The following is a 24,375-nucleotide window of genomic DNA, read 5'->3' on the forward strand; positions in this document are numbered from 1 at the left end:
ATGCCATAATCCAGAATTACAAAGAACAGGAATCATCTTCATACTCAAGCTTGTGTCACCTGCTCTTTGTGCTATGCCCAAGGCTGGCCCTGAAACTTGCCATAGTAGGTCCTGTCTTTTCTTTGCTTTGAAGAAGACAGCGGTTGCTTTTCCCTTTTGCACAAATACCATTGCTGGATCGATGTATATATCTAAGATTTTGGGCTAGGGTTTTGCAAATCTAGGATACCTGCTTCTATATGACCCCTAGCCGCTTTCATCCCAACTTTAGCCCTCACATATCTGCTATCGCATTGCTTTTATCCTTGATCAAGTCTGACTACTTCTTTGGCAAAGCTGAGCTTTTCGTCCATCTCCCGATATTAAAAGGTTTTCCAAAATGAGTGACCCCAAGGTAAGAGACTTACATCCAGAAGAGACTAATATTGACCAACATAGCGGCGTTGCAACTGAAAATCAACATACAAGGCCCTTCAGTGTCGCTGCGTTCATCCATTCGAACTTCTGCTAAAATACAGACGATCTTCTAATTCCAGGAGAGAAACCCAGAAAAAACAGAAGCGCTCCATAAGTGGTAGGAACCGCATGGGCTTTTCGCAGCCGTTGCCACCAATGGATCTTGCGTCGGCCCGAGATCATGATGCTCCCAAGTCACCGTCATTCACTTGCGTTCAGGCGCAATATAATACTGCTAAACCTGGACGGTACTGTGGGGCATCAAACGAGCCGAAGATAATGGCCACTGGCAGTCAGCTAGGAGCAAGGCGCATGCCAGCGCGCGGTCATCGGTAGCAAGTGGTTTCAACCACTTCTGGAATGGCTAGGGGGCCAGATATAAACCGACTTCGCAGATGCGATGCGGGAACCAACAAAGTAAGAACATGGCAACATTGATGCTTCTGAACCCGACGAGGGCGAAAAGCTAGTCAGCAGGACGTTGGAAAGGGACCCATACTTCCAGACGGAAACTGCACACCCTTTTCCGAATTTGATGCACCAGACTACCACCCTGGATAGTGAGAGAGGGATCATGACCCCATTGCAAGAGCTCCTGTCTAACGCAAGGAAAGACGAGCACACGACCATTGGGAACCGAACTTGGGGCACAGCTTGAGGCGCTGTTGCCTGATGAAAACCGGAAGCCAGTTGACGATCTTCAAATTCGAGGAAGAAATTGGCCAGTCCCAGAGAGAAAAAGATGATATCGCTAGACAATCGAAGAGATGGCAGTCCACAGTAGAGGGAGCGGCCTGTGAAATAGCTCGGCTGCAGGACCGTGGTGACCTTTTCCAAAAACTGAGAATTTGCCACAAATCAGAAAAAGAAGCTCTGAGGGAGGAGATCAAATCCATAAATTCGTTGCTAATGCAATATGGGATTGATAGTGGAGTCAATGCACGGGATTTGGAAGACACAGGGGATGGTCAATCCAACACCCAACGGGACCAAACGTCGAGACAGAGTCTTCTGTCACTGGTAAGGGACGCTTAGGCAATCACAGCGAGTTTAGAGAACCCTGATCAGCACACAATGGAGAAAAATAAAGTTTGAAAAGCAACTTCGACGGCTTTATAGAAAGAATCTGGACCTCGAAGATCAAATTTCATTGTGTAAAAAATCCATATTTAACGCCCACGCCCGAATAAAAGAAGTTGAGAAGCAAAATGACAAGTTGCAGACCACTCTGACCGAGAAAAAGTCAGTGCTAGAGAAAAAACTGTCCCGTTCGAGCAAGTGAAGGAACAGCTTAAAGAGTTATCTGGCATCTCTGCTTCACAGTTCCGCCGTGGCGATCGCTGGATACATGGTCTACCCAGCTTCTTTAAAAAGTGGGATCTGATCAAATCGGTGAGAAGCCTGAGGCCCTTCCTTGCAGCCTAATGCTGCAACCAATAAGATGGCTTCGCGCCTCTACGACCTCAAAGACACTCTGCAGGCACTCGGGCGCGGAGCCCATAAATGGGCGCCTGATATTTAGAAGTTGGAAGTTTTTTTTAGGACGATTCTGGACCGGAAAGTTGTCTAGAGAACGAAACAGAGAACATGACTTTTCGCACGGCTGGCTAAAAGGAGGCGTGATCCGCTGACTATCCTTGAAGAGTAGCTAATACACATACATAGAAGGCGTTCCGCGTTGTCAGATCATATTAGAGGTCGAAAGATAGAAAGACCGCATGAATCGAGCTTGTGAGTTGCTTCATCAGGCCAAGACGAGCGCTCAGCAGTCCTTGAACGAACCCCCCTGACCGAAAGAGTTGGCTCTTATGGCTCCGCCTAAGGAAAGTATTCCCAGGTACACTAGCAGTAAACATTGGAATAGATACCGAAATTATATAAAAGGGTCATGGCCATCCATGCCATGCAAGTATCAGGAATCGATGAGAAGCGAATGTAGCCCGTTTAGGATATCTCGTCGTCTTGATTTAGAAGGATTGCTCCCATAGGCCTTCAATCCATTTTCCTGGTGATCTCCTTGACTGCCCCAATCTCACCATCACTCTTCTCTCTTTTTTCGACTCCCATCTTTGATATATGCCGTTGTTCTAGCAACCCGGTCCAGCCGAGAATATACCATCCCAACAATGCCCAGAACCACACCGTAAGCCCCACGAATGAGGTGACCATCAATATAGGTATCAGCACAAGCAATGCCGGTCCTACACACACGGCAGTAAACAAAAGTGCACATATTGACCCAATGACAATGGCGGTCGCGAAGGAGAAAAAGAGCACGCTGGCGACGTGGAGGAATAGCAAGGAGAGCGGTACTCCACAGAAAACTAGCTGGGAGGCAAGAAAGGATGCCAGTAATGGCCTGCTCCGACTAAAAGCATAAGCCCTTGAAGTAATGTCCTCGCGACGGCATGGAGGTATGATTTGGTCGAGGAGGGAGATCAGGGTGGAAGTGATAGCAGCGAGCATGGCTTGGAGCCTGAGCAATATCGTGGATAGGATTGAGGGCTGCTTAGTAGAGGTAGAATTGACGGTCATGACTAGCGAATGAGTTCAAGAATGCCCTTTTGACTTGATTGTGGTGGTTGACGATTAAGTTGCAGTGAGAATGTGTGGGAGGATTTAATGTTTCTCAAGAACGCAGCTCACCAAGCGGCTCCTAATGTTGGTTTTTTTCAAAGGCGTCATCGTGCTTTCTTGTCCAGCCCTAAACACCAATCAATTCAAGAGAGAGTACGGAGTACTCCGTATGGAGTAGAGAAAACCCAAGAATGCACTGCCTTTAAAATCACATGGATTCAACTGCTCGACGACGAAACATCTGAATTCCTCTCCTTGAACCCCGCGTTATTCCACCCCATATTTATTTAGTTTAGCAGCATGTTGTTCGCATGCTTGTCAACCATGCAGGCCCACAATCCCACAAACGAAGGTTGAGTTACTGCAGAGACCCGCCATCCGGTTCCTCCTCGAACCTTTCCACTCCGTCCGGAATCTCGGTTACCGCTTCTTTACACCAGATATGAACCGCGTCCTTCATGAGCTCTTTACTTAAACCAATCAAGCACCCAGCTTTCACGCTTAATGTCCTGTCGCCCCGAGCCCTATGCATCAGTCTAGATCCGCAATTTTTGCAAAACAAGCATTCAAGCTGCCTGCCGGACAAAGTGGGCCGCGTGTACGAGCCTATCCCCGCTGGCGGAGTGGCATCTGGGCTGTCACTATCTGCTTGAGGCGCCGGAATGTCGAACTGGGGAAAGATGGTAGTCAGACCGTACGAGGACGAAGATTGATGTCGGCATTCTGTGCAGTGGCAGATGTAGATTTGAAGCGGCCTCGGCAGCGGAGTGGTAAAGCGGACCTGGGAGCATTGGCATCGTCCTTCCATAGTGGCTTTTGAAGATGGTTGGTTGGTTCCCTTTTGAATGTCTTTCTCGACTTTGCGTTGAGTTTAATACTGCATAGATAAATGTATCAATGTACCGGACGTAGATCAGGATGTTCCCCAGCCTGTGCTTCGGTCGGTTGGGTCGGACTTGAGACGAACGACCAGCTTTCACCCTTCAAACATCACACCCTTGTGTGTCTATTTAAGCAGAGATGCTGGCAAAGGATTCACTGATGAAGGAGCTGACAAATACTAATACCCCACGAGGAGCACTCGTATAACTCCTCCATAGCTGCGTGTGCAATACGAGAGCCTTATCTGGCCCAGTCACCGTTGACCTGGAGCCTGAAGCAGGAGCTTTGATGCCGCGGCTATCGCGATACATAAGGCAAGAAAAAAGATGCTCAGATGGCTGACGCTTATTTAATTTAACGGGTCTGCCACAGACCAGAAAGGTTTGGAAGCCGATTCTTTTTCTTGGATGAGCTTCGCGGGTTATACCTCTACCTATACAAAAGCTGTTGACATAGCTGGTTAACCACCATGCACAAAAGGAGCACGAGGGCCAAAAAAGCACCATCACAACGAGTTGGCTGCACATGAATCCCCCCCTCTGCAGCTCAAAATTTTAATGGTTATCCATTGTGGCATCTATGTGGTCAACAATGGCGATTACCGCAATGACCCCATCTCTCTACTAAACAAGCTGTATAATCTTTCAAGGATCTGTCGGAATTGGCATCTACCATTCCAAACGTCTTCGCCGTCATGCTAGCTTTAACTTATCTAGTTGCAAGCCACAGCATACTCGCAGCTTGTGATCTTCGTGTTGCTGTTTGACGGAACGTTTCCCGGCTTAAGCTTGAGTTAGCTTGTCATGTCTGGGAAGATACGGCGACGAAGGGGTCGAAAAAAGTGTTAACGGTTATTTGGGGTTCGGGAGGTGAGAGATACCTGAATTTTCCCCGTGTGGCTGTGGCCTTGCAATAAGGTCATCACGTGTGTTGGAGGCCTCCATCGGATATCGGACGGGCGTACCTTTTTATGGCCATTATCTTTTTGATAAGGTATTAAGGATTTGGTGTTACAATCGGGCAGGGGCAAAGGCTTTAGCCAACTGCTCATCACTGAGACTGGACGTCTTAACTTGTACGGAAAGTAACTTTTCAAAGACGGCAAAGAAAAAGGGACGCCTGTTAGAGAAGAAGACATGCGTAGACCCGTCTACGTTGCGAGAGGGCTTCCTCGGTTGTTGATCTACTTATCGACCCTGACTAAAGTCATTCAACAAGTCTGTCAAGGTGAACTGCCAAAAAAGGCCATGAAGCTGTAGTACGTGTGCTTGTGACTGAGAGTACAGTTGATGTTGACGAAATAGACAACTATGGCCAGACAGCATTGCATCTAGCAGTCAATAATGGCCACCAGGAGTCTGCATGCATCCTCATTTCTGAGGGTAAGGCTGAACCTGATGCCCAAAATCACAATGAGCTGACAGCATTACACTTGGCAACGCGCAATGGTTATGATACCATTGCATGCATGCTTGTGACTGACTTTGGGGCTAGTAGTGAGAGTAGAGACAGCAATGGGCGAACTCTACTGCACCTGGCTGCCCAACACGGCCATAATCCAACGATAAAGGTGCTTATTACCAAGGCGATGCTAAAGTTGACCTGAAGGACCATTATGGGCAGGCAGCACTGCACTTGGCTGCTGACAGTGGCTTTGAGTCAACCGCGAACATGCTCCTCTTTGACTTCAAAGCGGATATTGATGCTAAAGGCAACTATGGCCAAACAGCATTACACCTAGCCATTCACAACAGCCACGAGGAAGTTGCTCGCATGCTAATCTCCAAAGGGAACGCCAACGTCGATGCACCAGACCATGAGACGCAAAGGGCGCTTCACATAAGTGCCCGCAACGGACTCGACACAATCGCGCAGATGCTTATTGTTGACTTCAAAGCTAATGTAGAGATCAAAGACCACAATGAACAGACTGCCCTGCACCTAGCAGCCCACAACAATCATGAAATGGCTGCACGAGTGCTAATTGTTGAAGGCAAGGCTGATGTGGAGGCCAAGGATAGTTCCGGCAAACGGCACTACATCTAGCCGCTAGCAATGGGCTTGAAGCTCTCACTCGTATGCTGATCGTAGAAGGCATGGCATCTAAAGATGTCAAAGACGATGATGGCCGAACAGCGTGGGACCTTGCGGTTGAAAACGGCCATAATACCACAGCATCCATGATAAAATCCGCTCCTCGCGGCAATATGGGGTCAATTATATCCGCCACTGCGGAGTGTGGCATAGCATAGAATCTGGGGGCCAACCGAGCTTTTGCAAAAATGTCATCTGCGAAACGGGCGAGTCGAGACGATTCGGTTGGCTAGTTAATCGAGATGATACATCGAGCGGGCTTCCATGGACTACTCAGTCGGATGCGCGATGCATTATCTTGCCCTAAAGGTTTCCTCGATTCTGCATGACAATGCTGGCGCCTCTCAAAGCAGCTTCAGTGGATGAATTTTGCGAGACGGCGGCCGCGCAAATGCAGCCATTCTGGTGTTGACACATATGTTCGAGACTGCTTCCAGGACTTTCTTTATAATTGAGTCCCAAAACTCATAACAAAAGATATTTATAGGCAGTTGAAATACTTAAATCTGAAGTTTATCGGCCCGGTTCAAGTTCTAATATTGCCTCTATCCATGCTCGATGGTCATCTGCCCGGATCTAGCTCACTAAACCGTACCCATCTTCGGACACACTCATCTACCATCCGTAAATGCTCGGTATTTGCCTCGATCTCAAAATACTCCTGATGCCTCTTCCCACAGTGTCCACAGGGATCTTGTAACTTGAACCGCCGATTATTTAGCTCAATATGTGTCAGTCTTTCCAATCTATGAACATTTGGCGCCTTTCGGGGAGGTGGTGAATTTGTTGAAGACGAAGATGGAGAATATGGATAATATCGAACCAAGGTCAGATTTTGTGCGCATTGCTGTGTTAGACGACGAGATACGTTAACTGCGCGCCCTATCTTAAGGGTTATAGTATTCGCCGTGCGGTTGTGCATCTGGGTTCGATTTGGCGAAATTCCTGCTGAGCGCAAGATTTCTGGGGTTGAGGGACAAATCTCTGTACGGTGCGGGATAAGGGAGGGGAGGACATCTGCTGAAGGGACCGTCTTTTGTGGTGTGACACAGTATATATAGATATATCCCCATTCTTCAGATGGAGAAAGCGGTTCAGAAAGCTTCTGAAGAAGTTTCGACGTTGTCTCCGGTGATAAGGTTGTGGGAATCCAGGAGAGTAGAGATTGGGTTTGGGATGAAGAGGTAGTTGGATTTGCTAGCATAGTTGGCCTTTGAGAACTCGGTACATGAGATGGCATACTTTGTCTTTGGCTGCGTTGACGGGATTCGGATTGTCGACTTTGAAGGCTAATGTCAGAGTGACGTCTCGAGGTTTTATTATCGGTAGTCGTAGGCCTTTTCGCATGCTGATACTGGTATCTGGGTGGAGTCCTCACAACCCTGGTTTCTGAATGAGAGGCAGATCTAACGTGTTGAGTTCGTCGACGAACGTTTAATTCCGGAGTGTCACTATCGTCGCCACCTGTAAGGAAGCACACCAATCGCCTTCTGGCGCTCGGCTTCTTCTTAGAAGCAGATGTAGCCGGGATTTGCAGCTCGTTTTCATTTTTCAGCGGTTGTAGCGGGGTGGTTGGCTTCCTTCGATGCTCGGTAGGATTCTGGGTCCTCTTTATTTCTTGATATAAAGTGAATGTATTTTGAGATCCCTTAGGTTGCGAATCTTTAGCCTTTGTAGCACCCCCATCGTTCACAGTCAGTAATCCGACTCTCTCGACGATGGTATCAATGCTCGATCTCTTCCGTAATTCCAGCGCAGCAGGAATAGCAGCAACCTTCGATTTAAACGACGAGGCTTGGTGTTTATGTTGCCAACAAAACAGCTTCTCTGCTTGTATCTCGGTCTTTCCAGCGGTCATAGCACTCGCCTGTGTAGCGGCAGCCTCCTTCTTGGAAACATCCTTCGCAGATATGACTGTTCTGCGACATTTTTGACCGTCGGATCTCACACCTTGGCAGGTCGTGAAAGGATCCTTGGAGTCGGAGCGGCTTAGGCGAAATTCGGGACAATCCCGGATATAAGACATTGAATATGAATGGTAGATGCACAAGGAAAAAGAGAGCAATATAATATATGGTGATGGTACGTATGTACCTTGGGCGCGAGTATGCCGCAATATATATCAGTTTCCCAGCTCAGCTCAGGAAAAACAATGATTTGATAACTTTCCGTGGGTCAGACTTGCATTTGGGAGACCTCAGTGAGGAAACATGAAGTGGTTAAATAGAAGAATCCTTGATGCCAACCAAGGCGGATCCTTCACCCTTTGCAGCCTGAAGTTGACATCACGAGGTGCTGCTTCACGGCATTGGTATGTAACTAGCAACCCATGCGACAAGGGTTGGAGCTCAGCACAGACTCCCGTCCCCGAGCGGAAGAGTCCCGTTTCCCCTCAAATCGGTGTTGGTATCTGCCTTCGCATACCAACACTTTGCCACTCGACTGAACCGAACAGACGAGCGACTTGCACGTCCGCAGCGGCGAGGCTGAATCGAATTGAGGCTGAAAACGGGGTCTCCAGCCACAATCTTCACCAGCCTCAACGGGGAGCCACTTCTTGGCGTAAGGAGTTGTCAAGCCAATCGCATCATGAAGCGGACCAACGGCCATCCTGCTCAGAGAGAAAATAAGGGTTACTTGAGTACTGGTGCTTCCATGACGGGTGATTGGGACTATATCGACAAGGCATAGTCACTACGTACAATCGTAAGTGGGGTAAAAGAGAGGAGGCAAGCCGGGGATAGAAACACCCGGAAATGGTTGACTCGAAAAACCTTTCATGTTCACGGGGCTGTATACAAAGGCCCAGGAGAGGAGATTAAAGAAGGGGAGATCTAGTCTGTCTATTATGCAAATGGGGACCAGTATGAAGTACCAGAGGAGCATTCCTCAAATGTCCACTTATCCAAAAAAAAAAAGAAAAAGAAAAGGAAAAAGAAAAAGAAAAAGAAAAAAGGAAAAGAAGAGAGAAGGAAAAAGAACAAAATCGAAATCAAAAAGTAATTCCAAACTATACACGTGAAGAAAACCGGGTATATATAAAATGTGAGTCGGAGGGTATCGTACGCAAAGAGCACCAAATGTCAAATACCCATCACATAAGAAAGCATGCTGCTCAATGAGTTTTGCCCAGACTCTGCATGTGCACGAGCTCATAATAACGTCCTTTCTTTGCGAGTAATTCCGAATGCGTACCGCTCTCCGTTATACGCCCCTGGTCGAAGACATAAATAACGTCCGCCTTTTGGATTGTGCTCAGTCGATGGGCGACAGCAATGGTGGTACGGCCCTTGGCGGCCGCGTCAAGAGCAACCTGCACAACCTTCTCAGATTCTGAGTCAAGAGCAGACGTCGCTTCGTCAAGAAGCAGGATTTTAGGGTCTCGAATCAGAGCGCGGGCAATGGCGATACGCTGCTTTTGCCCTCCAGAGAGCATGCTGCCTTTGCTTCCTACAAGCGTGGAGAAACCGTCGCTAGCGAAAAAGTTAGTTTGACAAGGGGCCCCGTAGTAAGCAAGCCGGGGAAACTTACGGAAGCGACATGATGAAATCATAAATGTTTGCAGCTTTGCAGGCTTCAATAATGGCTTCTTCAGGCACGTCGTCCTCGGTTATTCCCAGAAGGATGTTATCTCTGATACTACCCTGGTAGAGGGTGGGTTCCTGGCTGACAAGAGCCAAAAAGCTTCTATAGGCACTCACGTTCCACCGTGTGATGTCGGTTCCATCAACATAGACACCCCCAGACAGAGTGTCATAGAACCGTTCAAGCAGGGCAATCGTTGTACTCTTTCCACATCCGCTGGGTCCGACCAGCGCGACATACTGCCCTGGTTTGACGCTAAGATTAAGGCCACGCAACACAGGTTGTTCAGGTCGTGTTGGGTATCTGAAATGCACATCGCGGAACTCAATTGTTCCTTCAATATGTTCCACATCATCGCCCTCTTTAGAGAGAGTATCGATTGGAGGTCTTCGATCAAACAACTTTTTGAAATCTGCTGCAGCACTCTTCGCCTTACCCATATCAGGCGCAAAAGAGAAGACGGTTCCGGCAGATTGAGCACCAAAAATAACTTCTGAAAATGCCAAGAAGAACTGGAACAGCGTATATTCGCCCTTGCCCAACAGCGTCCCACCATACCAGAATCCAAGAGCGAGGACAAAGAACATGAAGGACTGCGAGGCCGCGTAGAGGGTCGAAGACTTCAAAATGGACACTAAACTCTTCTTTCCCTGTACAACCAACTGACCATGATATGTTCCGGAGACGTCGGGTTCACGAGTTAGAGAGGCCACAGTGCGTATGGCAGATGTCGCTTCACAAGCGTAGCTAGCGGAGGCTTCGTACGCCTTTTTAGCTCTCCTCTGAAATGCTGCCAGAATCCAGAACCTATAGAATCCGCAGGCCAGTAAAACTGGGACGCAGGAAATGCAAACAAGGGCAAGTTTCCATCCAATTGCGAGACCCACTACCATAGATGCAGCAAGAGTTGTGGTAACCATCAGGATGGTTCCGAGGGTCACTCCACTAATGCCAGACAAGTGCTTGGTCTCAGTTGATAGGAAGGACGTCAGAGCTCCGGTACTGTTTTCGTCCACGTCAAAGAATGCGATATCTTGTCGAAGCATTGACCTGAAAGCTTTGCTTCTTGCTCTATAAATTAATTTTTCGGAGCAGTATGCGAAAAGAGATCCTTGGATACTGTAGGCGAAGAACATAACGATTCCCAACATCAAGAACATCAGGCACCAAAAGTTTGCATCGCTTCTAAGCTTGTCATAAAGTGGCGGCGGTAGGGCCAGGGCGGAGATGCACTTTGAAAAGAAGACTGCCATAGTCGGCTGTCCAGCTCCACATATAATGGAAACGGCGAGACCGGTAACCATCAATTTCCACTCCGCAGCATTAAAGGAGGAGATGAATTTAATTAATGTTCCAAGGCCATACTCCTTATCCTTTTCGGGCTCGCGCTTGGAAAGGATAACGCTTGACAACGATTTCTTAGTTTCCGTTTTCTGAAGCTCTAAATCCATTTTCTCATCCGCAAATCTTGCCGATGCATTGCTGGCAGCGGTTATCGACTTCTGAAGGCGAAGCGCGTCAGCGTCACTACCCATGGGCGATTCCTCGCCATCGTCGGAATCAGCCATAGCTTGAGCGTCTCGCTCTTCGTTAATCCTTTGCGCTTCCACAAGCCGAAGGTAGGTGCCGTCACGTTCAACCAGCTCGTCATGCGTTCCTTGTTCCACAATGCGACCATCGACGAGAACAACAATATTGTCAGCGGTCTTGATAGTCGATAGGCGATGGGCGATGATGATTGTCGTTCTTCCCTTTGAAGCTTCATCTAATGCCGCTTGCACAACTCCTTCAGATTTGGTATCCAGGGCAGAGGTGGCTTCATCAAGCAACAAAATCTTTGGATCGCTCACAATAGCCCGGGCAATAGCAATTCGCTGTTTCTGGCCACCAGAAAGAAGGAAACCACGTTCGCCGACATGAGTTTCATATTTCTCAGGTAATCCCATAATAAAATCATGTGCGTTTGCCATTTTTGCTGCGTTTTCAATGCGTTGTCGAACGCTTTGGTCGGGTTCCAATTCAAATGGCGAACCGATCAGGCCTTGCTTGATGTTGTTATAGATGGTGGTACCAAAAAGAGTCGGTTCCTGGCTTACAAGAGAGATTTGCTGACGGAGCCACTTGAGGTTTAAGTTCTGTATATCAACACCATCAACCAGAACGGAGCCACCGACAGGATTATAGAATCGCTCCAGAAGACCAATCACAGTGCTTTTACCTGATCCAGATGGTCCAACCAAAGCAGTAGTTTTACCGGCTGGCACGAAAAGATTAACACCTTTCATAACAAGCACCTCCGGACGGGAGGGATAGATATGTCGGATATCACGGAATTCAATATTCCCCTCCACTTTCTCCAGGGTTTCTCCGTCTTCTGACGTGGGGTCGATTGGAGACTTTCGGTCGATCGTGCTAAATATCTTTGCTCCGGCAGCAATAGCAGAGGTGAATGCCTGCGCATTTGGGGTCACATTTCCCAGGCTGAAAGATCCAATGATAATCGCAAGTAAAATGGTGATTATATTGGCCAATTCTGTTTCCCCACTGACGATAAAACGTGAGCCCATCCAAAACCCCAATCCATAGTTTAAGAAGACGATTGACATCATGCCGCCGACCATGATTCCAATTGTCATTTGAAGTTTGGTGCCCCATTTTTGTGCTTCGAGCAGATGCGCGTCGTATTGTTTTGCGAGCTTCTCCTGGGTGCCAAAGGCCGTTGCATTTCGAATCGAGCTCAACACCTCTTCGGCGACAGTGCCACCTTCGCCGTAGCTTTCCACATTTTTCTTGCTGAAGCGGATTATAAATCTAGATGCACCGCCCATGATAGTGACGATGGCGACCACAGTCGAGCAGCAGATCAAGGTCAACTTCCAGTACTTGATGAAGCCTATGACGAATGCTGTGACGAACGTTGCAAGAGCGGTCAGCGTCAAGCCGACTTTCTCCGAAATACCATCTTGAATCAAGTTGGTATCAGCTGTAATCCGGGTGGTGATCTCTCCGGCGCCCAACTTGTCAAAGAAGGCGATATTCTGCCGCAGAACCGCATCGAGATACCTCTCTCTAATCTTCTGCGCGATATGTTCACCAGTGTAGATGAATCCAACCGTACATGTGTAAATCAAGACGAATTCAGCAATTCCTAGATATACAAAGTAGAGAGCATACTTGGACAGGGTGTCATTGAATTCATCATAAGATATAGTACCCAGAATGATACGCTGGAAAGTCCCAGCCATCTGACCGAAAAGAATCTACCGTACATACGTATTGTATTAGTGGACTATATAGGTGGGAAAGGTAGGAAATGCACACGCACTGTGAATAACGGCAGCGCGGCTCCACCTGCGATGGACGCAACGGCGCTGACCAAGAGGATAATGATGTCGTTTGTCGTCGCATATCGATATAGCGTAAAAAATTTCACTTTCGTCTCAGGAATCTCAAGCTGTTGCTTGATAATATCCCGTTCGTGCTCTGGTAGATGAGCCAAGGAGTCATCAAGGTTAGACTCCCGTTTCTCGTTGGCTAGCTTGGAATCTAGCTTCTTGAGGTTATCGCCATCGCCGACCGTTGAGCCGGATGCTGACGACGGCCCGGTCCCGGGAGAGGAGTTGCTTGTTTTCTGCACCGCCAGCTGCGCCGCCGTCTCGCTGGGCTTCTCGGGGTCTCCTGCCATGAGGAGATCACCACCACATACAGCCCAGTGGATGAACAGCCAAGCGGCAGAGAATGGAAAACAATAAACTATATAAGATAACTAGAAGGAGATAAGATGCACTCGGCAGGTAAGTACTCCGTAGATACGAAGTACCGCGATCAAAGATATTAAAAAGTAGAAGAGGTTGATGATATGAAGTAACAGGCAATATTCACAGTGAATTCTCTCGCACCACGAGGAAAGAGGGGTTGATGGATGGTTATTCTCGATATATAAATAGTGCTAAGCATGAATATATTTGCAAGGAAACGAAAAGCTAGTGCATCATGGAGAAAGCTGTCGAAGTCGATGCCCGTCTGGGGAGCTGATTATCAATCGCATTAGGGGCTTAAAACCGGGCTGGTTCTCGCGAGTTATGCAGGAAAAATTGGACATAAAATAATGAGTCAATACGAGTGACAAGGGGCACATCGTGGCGGAGAGCCGAAAGGGAAAATTGTGTTGCCTCCCCAGCTTGCAACCTCGTCCATTCTCGCCATGAGCCAACCGCTTGAGAACCATGAAACCGTAAAACTTGTCGGCACAATTCCATAACAATCACAGGATGGTACCTCCTGTCAACCCGGTGGCTGCTGCTGTCCTATTGGCTTAGCTGCAAGTGACATCCACAAGCTAGGATGAAACATGACTAATACCGACAAACTTACGTGAAAACGTGGGCCTCCGCGGTCACATTTTTGCTGCTTCTCGGAACACTAACTCGGACGGGAAATCGTTGATCTCAGCTGTCACTCGTAGTCCGTCGAACTTAGGCGCAGATGGGTCTCGGCTAGATTGAGCCAGTCGCTGATGATGGTCTGTGCATTCTTGACAGAACTGCTGCCCAGGTCCGTTCGATCAACCATCGCAACCACTACCCGAAAAACTCACAATCCCAGCCGTTTGGAATTTTTATATCAGTACGGAGTACACCGGAAGCATGTAAGACATCCCTGATGGGCTCGGAGATCGGGTGGCTTTCTCTTTCTTAAGTTAATGACAGCGCGCAACAAGTTATGCGCTAAAACGTGTTTCCGACTCCGAAAGGCAGCTGAATTTAACAAGTTCGGCTCCGAACCGGATGATTCACCCGTCTGCATGCTAATGGGACATTCCAAGTGCATCCAACGTGGCAAGCTGTAGAGTATAGGCGCTCTTTTTCTTTTTCTTTTTCCTTTTTTTCCCCCAAGATACGGAGTACAGCGTTGAACAATTCCCAGCATGGAATTGATTGCGCTTCAGGGGAGTGGAGCATTCTCCCGTCCTCCGTACTCTGTCATGCATCGTACATCTGGATGCCTGAACTCAATTAACCACATTGGGAGAAATGACGTTTGGGACACGGGACCTTGTGAGGATGGGCCAACAGAAACTGGTCATTTCCCTATCAAGGGAGAATTTATGGTTCTAGGCAACAGCATTCTCCATCATTCACCTTCAAAGCTCGCATTTTCTCTGGTGTTGCAATTTAGTCATGACAAGGTTGGTGGGACTCCAGCCCGGAGACGCGGCGCTTCAAAGCCTCCGACTCCGTCGCTGCCAAGTATTATAGTCACGTGATGGGCTAGTACCGGAACGGGTAAGCGAACGACTCGGCAGGTCGCCCACACAAAAGATATCGCAACCATCGAGGGCTCCGTTCAACGCCAGACATCGCAAACTCAAGGTCGACGAGCTATTGCGAATCGAATCAGTCAAGATGCCGGTAAGTGCATACCAATGCTTTTTCCCGGCCTCACCTATAATTTCTCGACGGAGGTGCGCTTTTCAGGCTAACCAGCGATTTTTAACCTCCCATCAGAGCCAAAAGTCATTCCGCACCAAGCAAAAGCTTGCCAAAGCGCAGAAGCAGAACCGTCCCATCCCTCAGTGGATTCGGTTGAGAACCGGCAATACCATTAGGTAAAGATCTCCTTTCTTGCGCCTAGTTTAAAGGATGTCTGGATGAAAAGAACGACCGGGGAGATTGGACTTTGGAAATGTGAAACGAACAAACTCTTCCAAATCTACACGATCGCCTTTCTTCCCTTTTAATCAATATCCAAAATATTGAAGAGAGCGGCAATTTGGGAACCCAACACAAACATAGTGGCATAATACACACACACACACACAGAGAAAGAAGCTATTACTAACATCTTCCTCCACCATCAGATACAACGCCAAGAGAAGACACTGGCGCAAGACCCGTCTCGGTATCTAAACGATCAATCTCCCTCAAAAAGCGCCCGAAGGAGCATCTCGAACAGCGCCAAATCGATACAGCCACACGCTCGTCCTTGTCGGAAAGTCACCTCTTCCCTTGTCTATCGCCCCAGTTGTTCGTTTCCAGAGCCATGTTCCTCGCCTTTTTCCCCCTCTTCTCTCTGCCTGTAGCGACTGTATTCTGAGAGCGTGCCAATGAGTTTAGTCGATGAGAACCAGATATGAAGACGGGACTTGAATGATGGGACGGTCCAGGACAGTTTGACTTGATTGTTTGGGACAAATGTTGGCGAGGACGGCGTTCTGTGTAGGAAACAGAATTCATTAATTCATGAACATCTTCTCATGCCTCGATGAAATAGGATTATTCTGCTTTGAAATTATGTGGCACATTTCACCAGCTGGTTCCCAATGCATGGTTCCCAGTACATCTCTTCACCATTTGCCAATCGAAAGTAAGGGATTACTATCTACATTTGGGTGCACAGGTGCAACATGTCATCAATGAAGGTTATTGTGGCTGTATGATATATCTTGCTCAGAGTTATTCAACATCTTACAGGATCTTGTAAGATTGCGTTTCATTTTTACAAGAATTAACCCCTTCCATGGTAGAGCGCAAATACCATCTAAAAGTGAAAGAAAAAGTGGTAATACTAAGTTGATATTTACGATCTTTTTTTGATCATGCCAGCCCGCTCATCTTCGAGAATGAGGTCCGATAAAGAGAGATCAAAGGTACAAAACCAGTATGAGCCTAATGGCCGCACACACCAAACGCCCAGCACGAACCCAAACCATAAATTGAAACACCAGGGTCATCACAATTGAAAAGCCGGTTCGGGTCACCACGAAATGCACATCCTGAAGTTCTTTCAAGACATCGACGTGCTCCGCAACTAATGTAGCCAAGGAGATTTTCGAGGGTCAACCGGCGCTTGATTTAACGGCTGCGACAAATCAAATGGTTAGCAGTAGAAAGTTATCAAAACATGCAAAAGTAAGGCACTTACTCCTCAGCCCACTCGTTCTCGCGGCGGATCTGATCTTCTTCCTCGGGAGTGAAGTCGTTCTGGATGTTGAAGGTCTTTCTAATCTCCTCGGGGGACTTTCCTTTAATCATGTTGGCGACAGTCTTGCAGCCGACATCAAGCAAAGCCTTGATATCAAGGTAGTTTGCTGCCTAGCATGACAGTTAACATCTCGCACCTAAGGTACATCAGAGGCCAAAAGAAGAGAAGCACTCTGCTTTTTGCGCTCTACACGTGGATTGAAGACATGTCACATACCAAGATGATCTCGAAAAGCATCTCCTGGTCAACTTGCATAAACTTCTGGTCCCATTCGTCGATATCGGTAGTCTTGCGGCGCGAGTCGTTGTCATCATCGCCAGTGCTGGGAGGATCGTTTTTGTGGTGTTCGCACCATTCAACAACTTTTCTCAAGACGGATTCATTGACCTTGTAGGATTGAAATCAGTAAAGGGCCAATTTTGAAGCATTCTTCGTGCCCTAGCTCACATTTGGAATTGGAATAGGTTCTCCAGAGTCACCGAGGTCTTCAAGCATGTTCTTGATAAGGACGGATCGCTCAGCAACCTGACGCTCTAGTTGGTGTAAAGTCAGTGAGTCTCCTAGCTGTATGATCGCAGGTTCTGCCAAAGGGCTACTGATAACATACCCATGGACATCTCGACTCCATCGGAGCTGGTAAGAGTAATCTTGCTCGTCGCTGTGGAAGACATGGTGTAATTATTTCGCTCGATAAGTGTCTACTAGAATAAGCTGAACATCAAAATCCCAAGAACATAGTCAGTCAGCTTATATTCTTGACACTCAGAGAGAAGATGCCACCCTTGAAAATACCCACCTTCCACCGGAGTTGCCTCCTGACTGACTGTCACAAACCCCAAAAAGAGCTTGTTTGAAGGACAGAGGTGCTAAACAGTAAGTATGGAGGAGAAGAGATGTGGAAATGAAGGAAAAAGATGGAGACAGAGAAGCAAGAGTCTGGTATTTATGAACAATGGGAAGAGAGTTAACCATAGAAGTAGCTTAGCGGGTAACAACAGGCCACTATGATGTGGGGAGCGGGCAGGCATCACTCAAATTGGTCACGTGATATTGTGTCGCCAGCCAGCCGGCCAAGCAAACTTCCCTGGAAGTCAATCCATGATACACGTATTTCCATTGTCAATCAGACAAGCATCACTACTTTGGAAGGTTTCGTCTTAAGACTCACAAAGCCAGTGATTGCATATCAATGCAGGTCATTGGGGGCCATTTGGTGAATTGTCCCCCACAATATTGGACCTTGCCTTGGGGAAATTCCCCCATTCTATAGCAAGTAATAGAGGAGGTCGCAATGACAATACTGATAGCCAGCTGAGCCTGCGACATATCACTGGAGGAAGGATATGGCTACATCGAGCATTTTTGCATCTAATATGGATTTTATTTGAAAGTTTTCCTTTTGTCTATTGTTCACCATGATGAACCGAAATTGGTGATTTCAAACATTATCTTCTGCAGGCTAAGTCTGCAAAGGGACCAAATGGAATAAAAAAATAACAGTAAACCCACAGGTATCAGTTTTATGAAAATGGAATTACAGCAGGAGCTTAGCCTGAACAGGGGTATCTGCAAATTCATCCGAAAAAAATCATGGATAATGCACCAGTAAAAAATCCCCTCCAAACATATGCATCCGTAAAGAGTAGATAAATTAGATTACCCACATGCTCTGGTAACAAGCCAGACATTCAACCCACGTCGGCCCACCACCCGTTTCAATGTGGGTAAAATCCCATCATCGCCAAAGTCCATATCATCAAGATGCAGATGGCAGTCATACCTCCAAAGAGGGTCTAATTGCAAAGACAACCGATCGTCCTGGCTCTCGTCTTTATTCTCAGATCGCACGTACTGATCAAGGAAAGTAGCAGAGTTCGGAGCAACGAGCAGAGTCGGATTGACCACACGCCGATCATTATTGGATTTAGACCCCGAGAATCTGGGGTATCGAAGAATGGACCCGTCGCTGCACCGCGGTACAGTTTTCCCAAGTTTCTCGAGCATATCACGACCTGGTATTCCCATGAGATCGTGAGTCTTAATGGTAATATTTGCGGCATCCCCTAGCAGCCACAACGGCGGGGAATACGTCTTCCACCAAAACACATTCGCAGTCTCTTGAGAAGCCGGCGCTTTCTCCAGGCCGGGATTCAAATTTGATATGATGGTTGGTATCTGAAGCTGTGCGGGAATGATCCCACCCTGGTGATAAACGCCGAGAAGGAGGCCCATGATGCTATTGAACGCTATCCATGTAACAAGAAATACGCGAGCATTCGGTAATCGGAAGCAGGTGAGTAAGAGCGGAACGCAAGGGATCAAAAAGCGGGATTCCTGGTGTGGGAATACGGACAGGATTAGGGTGCCTGTCAGGGCAGAGAGAGCTCTCATATTCAGAAGCGAGAAATTCGACCGGCTCGAACGGGAGAAAATAGAGGCAATTAGAAGGACATACACGGGGCCAAGCAATTGCGGTGCGTTGATAAGGAAATGTTGATAATGAGGATGGAGACCATGAGATGCAAGGTTGGTTTTGTCGGAGTTGTAAAGGAGATTGTTGAGCGGGGTGATAATCGGTTTCCGGAAAATGTCAGAAATTGAGACTGGAGAAGAGCTGTAAAACCTCGTATCAGCGTATATCGCGACCAGTGAAAAGATGATTCCAGAGAGAGCGAGAGAAACGAATGCAAAAGGCCTGTGGAGCATCGTTAGCCTGTCTGCCATATAGGTGCGATCTCCAAGCATATGTAAGCGTACTTTTTAAAGAAATGGGGAATCAGCTGAACCGCGGGTATCGCAATGAATGCGGGAAATGTAATTCGATTAAACATGCCGGCAACAACTGTAAAAGCAAGAATTGAACAAGCCAGTACGGAGGAATGCTGCTACATCGGATATCAGCAACTTTTCCATACGTTGTCACAACACAGGGGCTATTCTGAGCGCGCATGGAAGTAAAGCCCACTTTATTCTCCAGGATCCTTTGAATAACCACTAAACTCCAAGCTACAAGCAAGGTCTCCAGCGAATTCGAGAAGGTATGCGTCTGATATGTCCACGTAACATAAGAAGAAGCCACCAGAACCACTGCCTCACGACGATGGCGCGGGGAAGTAATCAATTCATGTATAGCCCAATCTTCCAGCACAAAGCTAAGTCCGAACATCGTCCCGCGAAGCACGTAGTATATCAGGTATGGCGGCGTACTTCCGGAGCCGGTTTCGGTCCAGAACCACTTCAAGACGGTCATAGGCAAGCCGTAACTGAGCCATAGCGGGAAGATGCTTCGGATGGGCTTGGACGACGTAAATTCCCAAGTGAGGTGCGCAGGGTACGAATAGACTTGCTCTACAAACTGTGATGTTAGCAGATCAGCTACAGGGTATTCGCCATCATTGCTGAGCAATGGTGACAGAGAGAGCAGCAAGGGGCTAGTGGTGTGCACTTCACGACTAGGCAGATGCTCACCAGCAAAAATCTCGGGACCTTGGAAGTTCTCATCAGGATGAAGGTAGCTCGGCGACAATGCAAAATAAATGCGAATAACCAGCAAGATAAGATAGGTTCGTCTCCACATTGTTCTTGCTGGGATGGTTACGCGACAGGACAAGTGGCCAAGTAAACATGCTCTGGTGATCTCTGGTTGAAGGTACCAGTGCTGCAGAACAGCTTCAGCATTGCTGTTAAATACGATGTTGCTCCAAAGAAAAGAAAAAATCAAGCCACTGAAATGGGTGTTGTGTTGCAACACAATAATAATAGATTTACCCCGTGCTGCAGACGCGAAAGCGAAGGTGAAGCAACAAAAGGAACCCCTGGCCTTGCGAGTTCAACCTGCTCCCACGTTGCTCCCCATCTGCACCAAGGCGAACCCAAACAAGTTCATTCTTGATGTATGCCCGAAAGTACAGTATTACTCCACACAGAGTACAGGTGTGTATAACTACATAATGGCACTTAAACTATATCAAGATTCAGTTGATAAGTGCGAGCAACCCTCAGTTAATTAATGCCCCAGCTAATACCCCTGGGGGCTACCCGAGCATTTTACAATTTTCTCTCCAAACCAGAAAACACAAAATGAAATATGGCACAACTAGCTGTCAAAATTGCTTCATGTTCAACTCATGAGAAACATCAGTCCTTGAGTCAATAAATCACGACCACTAAATAACTGGAATGATGATCTGGTACTCAACAACTAAAGCTAGCAACGGATTAAATGCCACAAAGTCCAGCGGCCGGGGGGCTTCACAATTTCATTTCATAAACTGCTGCTTGCTTTAAAGGCGCAGAGCATACAGGCAGGGATAGAGGGTGCTCATGGAGGTGAGGGGAGGTGAAAGTGGGTCATTAATGGAGGTTTCCTAGAGATATGAGACATAAGACTGTTTTAGTTATCGCCTTCGTCTTCCGGTTGCTCGAAGAGGAAATTAGCCGCAAGTTCTTCGTTTTTATCGCATGCAAAGTAGGCCTGGATAACAGCATCCCGAGAAAATCCCAACCGGCAAAGCTGTAATGAAAGAATTAGAAAACTTGCGCGCCATGAATACACTTGAGATGGTATCTTACCCGTTCAATAGCGTCTCTCTCTTCCTCGGTAACACTAATTGCATGAGCACCTGGTGGAAGCTGTGCATCGTCATCAATATCTTCGCTCAGTAACTGCAAAAATTGTTCCTGGTTTTGACCGATAAGTTGAGCAAGCTGTGGATTGCCTGCACCGACTTGTTGGAGAATCGGTTCAAGCATTTGAGGTTGCTGCTGTACCAACTGTCTCAGTTGTTGGAAGTGGGGGTTGTTTCGCAAGAATTCGAGATTGTTCAAGCCTTCTCCTGTTGTTGCTCCGCCACGGGTTCCACGTGCGCCACCACCTCCTTGGGCAGCCTGAGCCGCAGCCTCAAAAAGATTAACCGGTTCCTCGGATTCGGTATTCGCAGCAGGTTGGGTAGACGCGGGCGCTGCGGCATTGGACGGGGCAGTCGCGCGCGCTTGCTGGCGGGCAGCCTCTTGTTCAGCATGGTCCGGGATGCCCTGACGGAGTTAATAAGAACGGCCCAAGCAATGCTTTAATCCAAAGACAAAACGAAATGACACTTACACTCAATAGATACTCAATAGCACGGTCGGGGTTAAAAAATGCAGCTCTCATGGCTCTTTGGATGTCATCCCTAGCGAATCCCATGGCTTCCATTTGCTGAACAGCTGTTTCGCTCTGAGGACCCATCAAGAGGGCCGACGGGTCATTGAAAGTGGCTCCAGCAGTTGCCGGTGATGGCGTCGCTGGGGGAGCTGAAGGAGCATTTGTAGCGGGGGCGGGGGCAGAAGGCGCAGCTGGCGTAGACGATGGGGCCGCGGGTGTGGCTGGTGTCTGAGAAGGGCCGGCGGGAGTGGACGGGGCAGGCTGCGCTTTGGGCTACAGGGTAGTGGATTAGCAGGTTGTGAAGAAGAAGCGCAACTGGTAATTGGCACCGTATATACCTTGGAAACCATGCAGACTATAAAGCCTTTCTCTTCGATATTATATGATTCAATGGTGTTCACATCTTGAAGGATCTTGCCTAGATTTCAGCGAGAAATAAGAAGCCAGTCAATCAATTAAGATAGTGTTCAAATCATGACCCACCAGAGTAGATAAGCTTCTGTTGCGCAGCATCCCAGCCCTTTTCCTGGGAAATCTTCTCTTTCAGCTGGCCGATCTAGGCAGGCACATCAGTATCACAAGCAGGCAAAGCTGAGATATTGGAACTTACCGTCTCTGATGGCTCAGCTTCTATAGTAAACTTCTGCTGCTTTAAATCCTATGATGCAAAGCAACATATTAGTATGTGGCTGTCCCAGCCCGTGAAATATAAAGACTAGTATCCCACCCTGAATGTGAGCTTCATGATGTGGCGTCGCTTGTGAGGTGGACTTGAAAAGCAAGCGGAGGAGACGGAAGAGTCAAAGAATACAGGAGATGTGGGTAGTATATGGGTAACCAGTGCAGTTCCAGAGGTGAGAAAGAACACCAGGTTGAGGTGTCAGGCACAAAATGAAAGATGAAGGAAGACGGCTGGGCGGGAGGTGGTGGGAAGGTAGGACACTTTTTGAAGAGTTCATGAGGCGGCGTCTGCCTTCTTTCGTCACTTCAGTCTGGTCCACTTAGCGCCCCTCGCTAGCAAGGCCGCCACGCTAAACCTAATCAGAGCTAGATCATCGATAGCTCTTATTATATAAGCAGAACCATTGCGCCAAGACTGAGGGGAACTGACCTGGAGAAGCACGCTCAGGAACTCGCGGCATCCCTTGACCCTCAACAGCCCCGGGAGATTACCCCTCAGTGCCCCGAGCCCGCCCCTAACATGCCCCTAACATGCCCCTAACCTGTGGTATCAAAAGAATTTTTGCATTTGGGCTCATGGAAGCCAAAGCACGATACCCCTTTGCGAATTTTAGCTCTTAGACATAACCTAGATATACGTAACTATGCAAAATTCCTATATACAGAGTACAGAGCCCATATATTGACGATCCAAGAGTCCGTCTATCTGGAGCTTGCCATTTTGAACAGGACGGGCCATCATGCCTCTGGTCAGATATGGCTTCGATCGTCCTCGTCCTCAGTCGCCACCTATTCCGACCCACAAATATACATTGTTCATGCAACCAGGCAACTGCCACATACGGGGTTAGTTGATGTTAGAACATCAAAAATAAAGCGCTCACACTACTCCATACGGAGTACATCATTTTTAACAATAATATGACAGAGACCCAATCTATCGCTTGCTTTGTCAAAATCAGCGGTCAAGGACCACTTTTCATCCGAATATAGTCACTTCGAGACCTTTGACGGATGCGGCCTCTGCTCACAGCAAATCGTGCGCAACAGATTGCTCCAATTCGCGCTGGCACCTGTTCCCGAGTAACATTTAAGAGGTGCACATACATGCCGGAAAACGAGGGGCGGACCCTGTTCATATATAACCATTTCAGAAGCATCGCCATTGGTTGCTCCAAGCCGCCATTATGCCCCGTGGTAATATGCGCCGGGCGAAAATACTACGACCTCAGGAAGTGAATCATAATTATCGATGATAAAGGTAAGATAAGCCGTCATCACACAGCCAAGATTGATAGGCAACGAGGGAAAATAGCCGAGTTCCCTCCGATCGAATAAACAAATGGAATCCATTTGCATCTAGATATCTGAAGCCCCATGTTTACGAACACCACGACGTCGACCAGAGAGTAAGGTTGAAATGTGAACGGCCATCGGGAAGTACTGACTAGTCGTCACCAACGCAAAGACCTCTATATTCAAAGAAATCGGTCGAGTTGGCTCGCTAAATATCATTTGTGACCCTCGGTGAATTTTCTAAGCAGAAAACTTCGCTTCTTGATGGTGATAAAATCGAGGGGCCTCAACCAAGGAAAGAGTATGGAGTTGACGGCTGAATTTTTTTTTTTTTTTTTGGGGGGGGGGATGCTGCAACTCGATACAACTGCATAACAAACTACTTAGGCGGCCTTCCAAGCTGCAAGTCTAAACAACAATGCGTCCAATGCGTCCGATATCCTTGGAGTCACACGCAGCTCTTGTCTGTTGGCCTTCGAATTATAGCATCCATTGGTCGCTAGGCTTTTTGGCAGAGAGTTTCATATTTTATATCCGCCATTCCTGATCGCGCTCGTTAGTCCAACTTTAAAACTCCTTCTCCCTCTGCTCCAAGTTCCGCTTCCCTTCTTCCCGTCACATATGTTAGGATAATCCAGGCAATAAGTCATTGTTGTCGGAGAATTCCTTCACTGCCT

The 24,375-nt window shown here is 47.7% G+C and overlaps 12 protein-coding genes across 12 annotated transcripts; 4 read left to right on the plus strand and 8 right to left on the minus strand.

Moving 5' to 3' along the window:
* The first annotated feature begins 630 nt into the window (after positions 1–630).
* On the plus strand, positions 631–1,554 carry CIMG_06192 (uncharacterized protein). Its single transcript, XM_001242295.2, has one exon. It carries the CDS (start codon positions 1,129–1,131, stop codon positions 1,489–1,491), a length of 363 nt encoding a protein of 120 aa, XP_001242296.2. The 5' UTR covers positions 631–1,128; the 3' UTR covers positions 1,492–1,554.
* Positions 1,555–2,448: 894 nt separating this feature from the next.
* On the minus strand, positions 2,449–2,991 carry CIMG_11704 (uncharacterized protein; the record flags this gene model as incomplete). The annotated part of the gene is made up of 1 exon (XM_012358653.1): positions 2,449–2,991. The coding sequence occupies one exon, from the start codon at positions 2,989–2,991 to the stop codon at positions 2,449–2,451; it is 543 nt and encodes a 180-aa protein (XP_012214076.1).
* Positions 2,992–3,391: 400 nt separating this feature from the next.
* On the minus strand, positions 3,392–3,841 carry CIMG_06194 (uncharacterized protein; the record flags this gene model as incomplete). Its single annotated transcript, XM_001242297.2, has 1 exon — positions 3,392–3,841. The coding sequence occupies one exon, from the start codon at positions 3,839–3,841 to the stop codon at positions 3,392–3,394; it is 450 nt and encodes a 149-aa protein (XP_001242298.2).
* Positions 3,842–5,051: 1,210 nt separating this feature from the next.
* CIMG_06195 (uncharacterized protein) lies at positions 5,052–6,167 on the plus strand (the record flags this gene model as incomplete). Its single annotated transcript, XM_001242298.2, has 4 exons — positions 5,052–5,142; positions 5,202–5,485; positions 5,539–5,935; positions 5,962–6,167. The coding sequence occupies 4 exons, from the start codon at positions 5,052–5,054 to the stop codon at positions 6,165–6,167; spliced, it is 978 nt and encodes a 325-aa protein (XP_001242299.2).
* A 404-nt stretch (positions 6,168–6,571) lies between these two features.
* CIMG_06196 (uncharacterized protein) lies at positions 6,572–8,035 on the minus strand (the record flags this gene model as incomplete). The annotated part of the gene is made up of 1 exon (XM_001242299.1): positions 6,572–8,035. The coding sequence occupies one exon, from the start codon at positions 8,033–8,035 to the stop codon at positions 6,572–6,574; it is 1,464 nt and encodes a 487-aa protein (XP_001242300.1).
* Positions 8,036–9,124: 1,089 nt separating this feature from the next.
* CIMG_06197 (multidrug resistance protein MDR) lies at positions 9,125–13,637 on the minus strand (the record flags this gene model as incomplete). Its single annotated transcript, XM_001242300.2, has 3 exons — positions 12,920–13,637; positions 9,541–12,854; positions 9,125–9,482 (listed from the first exon to the last, which is right to left on the minus strand). Exons 1-3 carry the CDS (start codon positions 13,277–13,279, stop codon positions 9,125–9,127), a joined length of 4,032 nt encoding a protein of 1,343 aa, XP_001242301.1. The 5' UTR covers positions 13,280–13,637.
* CIMG_06198 (uncharacterized protein) lies at positions 13,429–14,474 on the minus strand. Its single transcript, XM_001242301.2, has 3 exons — positions 14,054–14,474; positions 13,969–14,016; positions 13,429–13,893 (listed from the first exon to the last, which is right to left on the minus strand). The coding sequence occupies exons 1-3, from the start codon at positions 14,164–14,166 to the stop codon at positions 13,650–13,652; spliced, it is 405 nt and encodes a 134-aa protein (XP_001242302.2). The 5' UTR covers positions 14,167–14,474; the 3' UTR covers positions 13,429–13,649.
* A 454-nt stretch (positions 14,475–14,928) lies between these two features.
* CIMG_06199 (60S ribosomal protein L39) lies at positions 14,929–16,120 on the plus strand. Its single transcript, XM_001242302.2, has 3 exons — positions 14,929–15,005; positions 15,102–15,202; positions 15,455–16,120. The coding sequence occupies exons 1-3, from the start codon at positions 15,000–15,002 to the stop codon at positions 15,501–15,503; spliced, it is 156 nt and encodes a 51-aa protein (XP_001242303.1). The 5' UTR covers positions 14,929–14,999; the 3' UTR covers positions 15,504–16,120.
* Positions 16,121–16,140: 20 nt separating this feature from the next.
* On the minus strand, positions 16,141–17,557 carry CIMG_06200 (E3 ubiquitin ligase complex SCF subunit sconC). Its single transcript, XM_001242303.2, has 6 exons — positions 17,375–17,557; positions 17,186–17,289; positions 17,026–17,111; positions 16,795–16,965; positions 16,519–16,688; positions 16,141–16,455 (listed from the first exon to the last, which is right to left on the minus strand). The coding sequence occupies exons 2-6, from the start codon at positions 17,247–17,249 to the stop codon at positions 16,449–16,451; spliced, it is 498 nt and encodes a 165-aa protein (XP_001242304.2). The 5' UTR covers positions 17,250–17,289; positions 17,375–17,557; the 3' UTR covers positions 16,141–16,448.
* A 380-nt stretch (positions 17,558–17,937) lies between these two features.
* Positions 17,938–20,155, minus strand: CIMG_06201 (alpha 1,2-mannosyltransferase Smp3; the record flags this gene model as incomplete). The annotated part of the gene is made up of 3 exons (XM_001242304.2): positions 17,938–19,273; positions 19,336–19,463; positions 19,544–20,155. 3 exons carry the CDS (start codon positions 20,153–20,155, stop codon positions 18,235–18,237), a joined length of 1,779 nt encoding a protein of 592 aa, XP_001242305.2. The 3' UTR covers positions 17,938–18,234.
* A 316-nt stretch (positions 20,156–20,471) lies between these two features.
* On the minus strand, positions 20,472–22,658 carry CIMG_06202 (UV excision repair protein Rad23). The gene is made up of 7 exons (XM_001242305.2): positions 22,449–22,658; positions 22,332–22,379; positions 22,205–22,277; positions 22,060–22,139; positions 21,680–21,994; positions 21,151–21,612; positions 20,472–21,091 (listed from the first exon to the last, which is right to left on the minus strand). Exons 1-7 carry the CDS (start codon positions 22,464–22,466, stop codon positions 20,972–20,974), a joined length of 1,116 nt encoding a protein of 371 aa, XP_001242306.2. The 5' UTR covers positions 22,467–22,658; the 3' UTR covers positions 20,472–20,971.
* Positions 22,659–23,142: 484 nt separating this feature from the next.
* Positions 23,143–23,933, plus strand: CIMG_13026 (uncharacterized protein; the record flags this gene model as incomplete). Its single annotated transcript, XM_004445278.1, has 4 exons — positions 23,143–23,248; positions 23,436–23,599; positions 23,766–23,811; positions 23,854–23,933. 4 exons carry the CDS (start codon positions 23,143–23,145, stop codon positions 23,931–23,933), a joined length of 396 nt encoding a protein of 131 aa, XP_004445335.1.
* Positions 23,934–24,375: the final 442 nt, after the last annotated feature.

This window comes from Coccidioides immitis (genome assembly GCF_000149335.2).
Source record: "Coccidioides immitis RS genomic scaffold supercont3.2, whole genome shotgun sequence".
Lineage (NCBI taxonomy): Eukaryota > Fungi > Ascomycota > Eurotiomycetes > Onygenales > Onygenaceae > Coccidioides > Coccidioides immitis.

Bases quoted from the DNA above. Each gene is read 5' to 3' on its own strand.
- CIMG_06192 (XM_001242295.2), top strand. From the start codon at position 1,129: ATGAAAACCGGAAGCCAGTTGACGATCTTCAAATTCGAGGAAGAAATT.
- CIMG_06198 (XM_001242301.2), bottom strand. From the start codon at position 14,166: ATGGTTGATCGAACGGACCTGGGCAGCAGTTCTGTCAAGAATGCACAG. The intron at 14,017-14,053 runs GTGACAGCTGAG...CGTCCGAGTTAG, and splicing joins CTAAGTTCGACGGACTACGA to TGTTCCGAGAAGCAGCAAAA. The intron at 13,894-13,968 runs GTAAGTTTGTCG...ATAGGACAGCAG, and splicing joins GCGGAGGCCCACGTTTTCAC to CAGCCACCGGGTTGACAGGA.
- CIMG_06199 (XM_001242302.2), top strand. The intron at 15,203-15,454 runs GTAAAGATCTCC...CTCCACCATCAG, and splicing joins AGAACCGGCAATACCATTAG to ATACAACGCCAAGAGAAGAC.
- CIMG_06200 (XM_001242303.2), bottom strand. From the start codon at position 17,249: ATGTCTTCCACAGCGACGAGCAAGATTACTCTTACCAGCTCCGATGGA. The intron at 17,112-17,185 runs GTATGTTATCAG...TACACCAACTAG, and splicing joins TGGAGTCGAGATGTCCATGG to AGCGTCAGGTTGCTGAGCGA. The intron at 16,689-16,794 runs GTATGTGACATG...CTGTCATGCTAG, and splicing joins TGCTTTTCGAGATCATCTTG to GCAGCAAACTACCTTGATAT.
- CIMG_06202 (XM_001242305.2), bottom strand. The intron at 22,140-22,204 runs GTGGGTCATGAT...GCTGAAATCTAG, and splicing joins ACAGAAGCTTATCTACTCTG to GCAAGATCCTTCAAGATGTG. The intron at 21,613-21,679 runs GTAAGTGTCATT...TAACTCCGTCAG, and splicing joins CTATTGAGTATCTATTGAGT to GGCATCCCGGACCATGCTGA.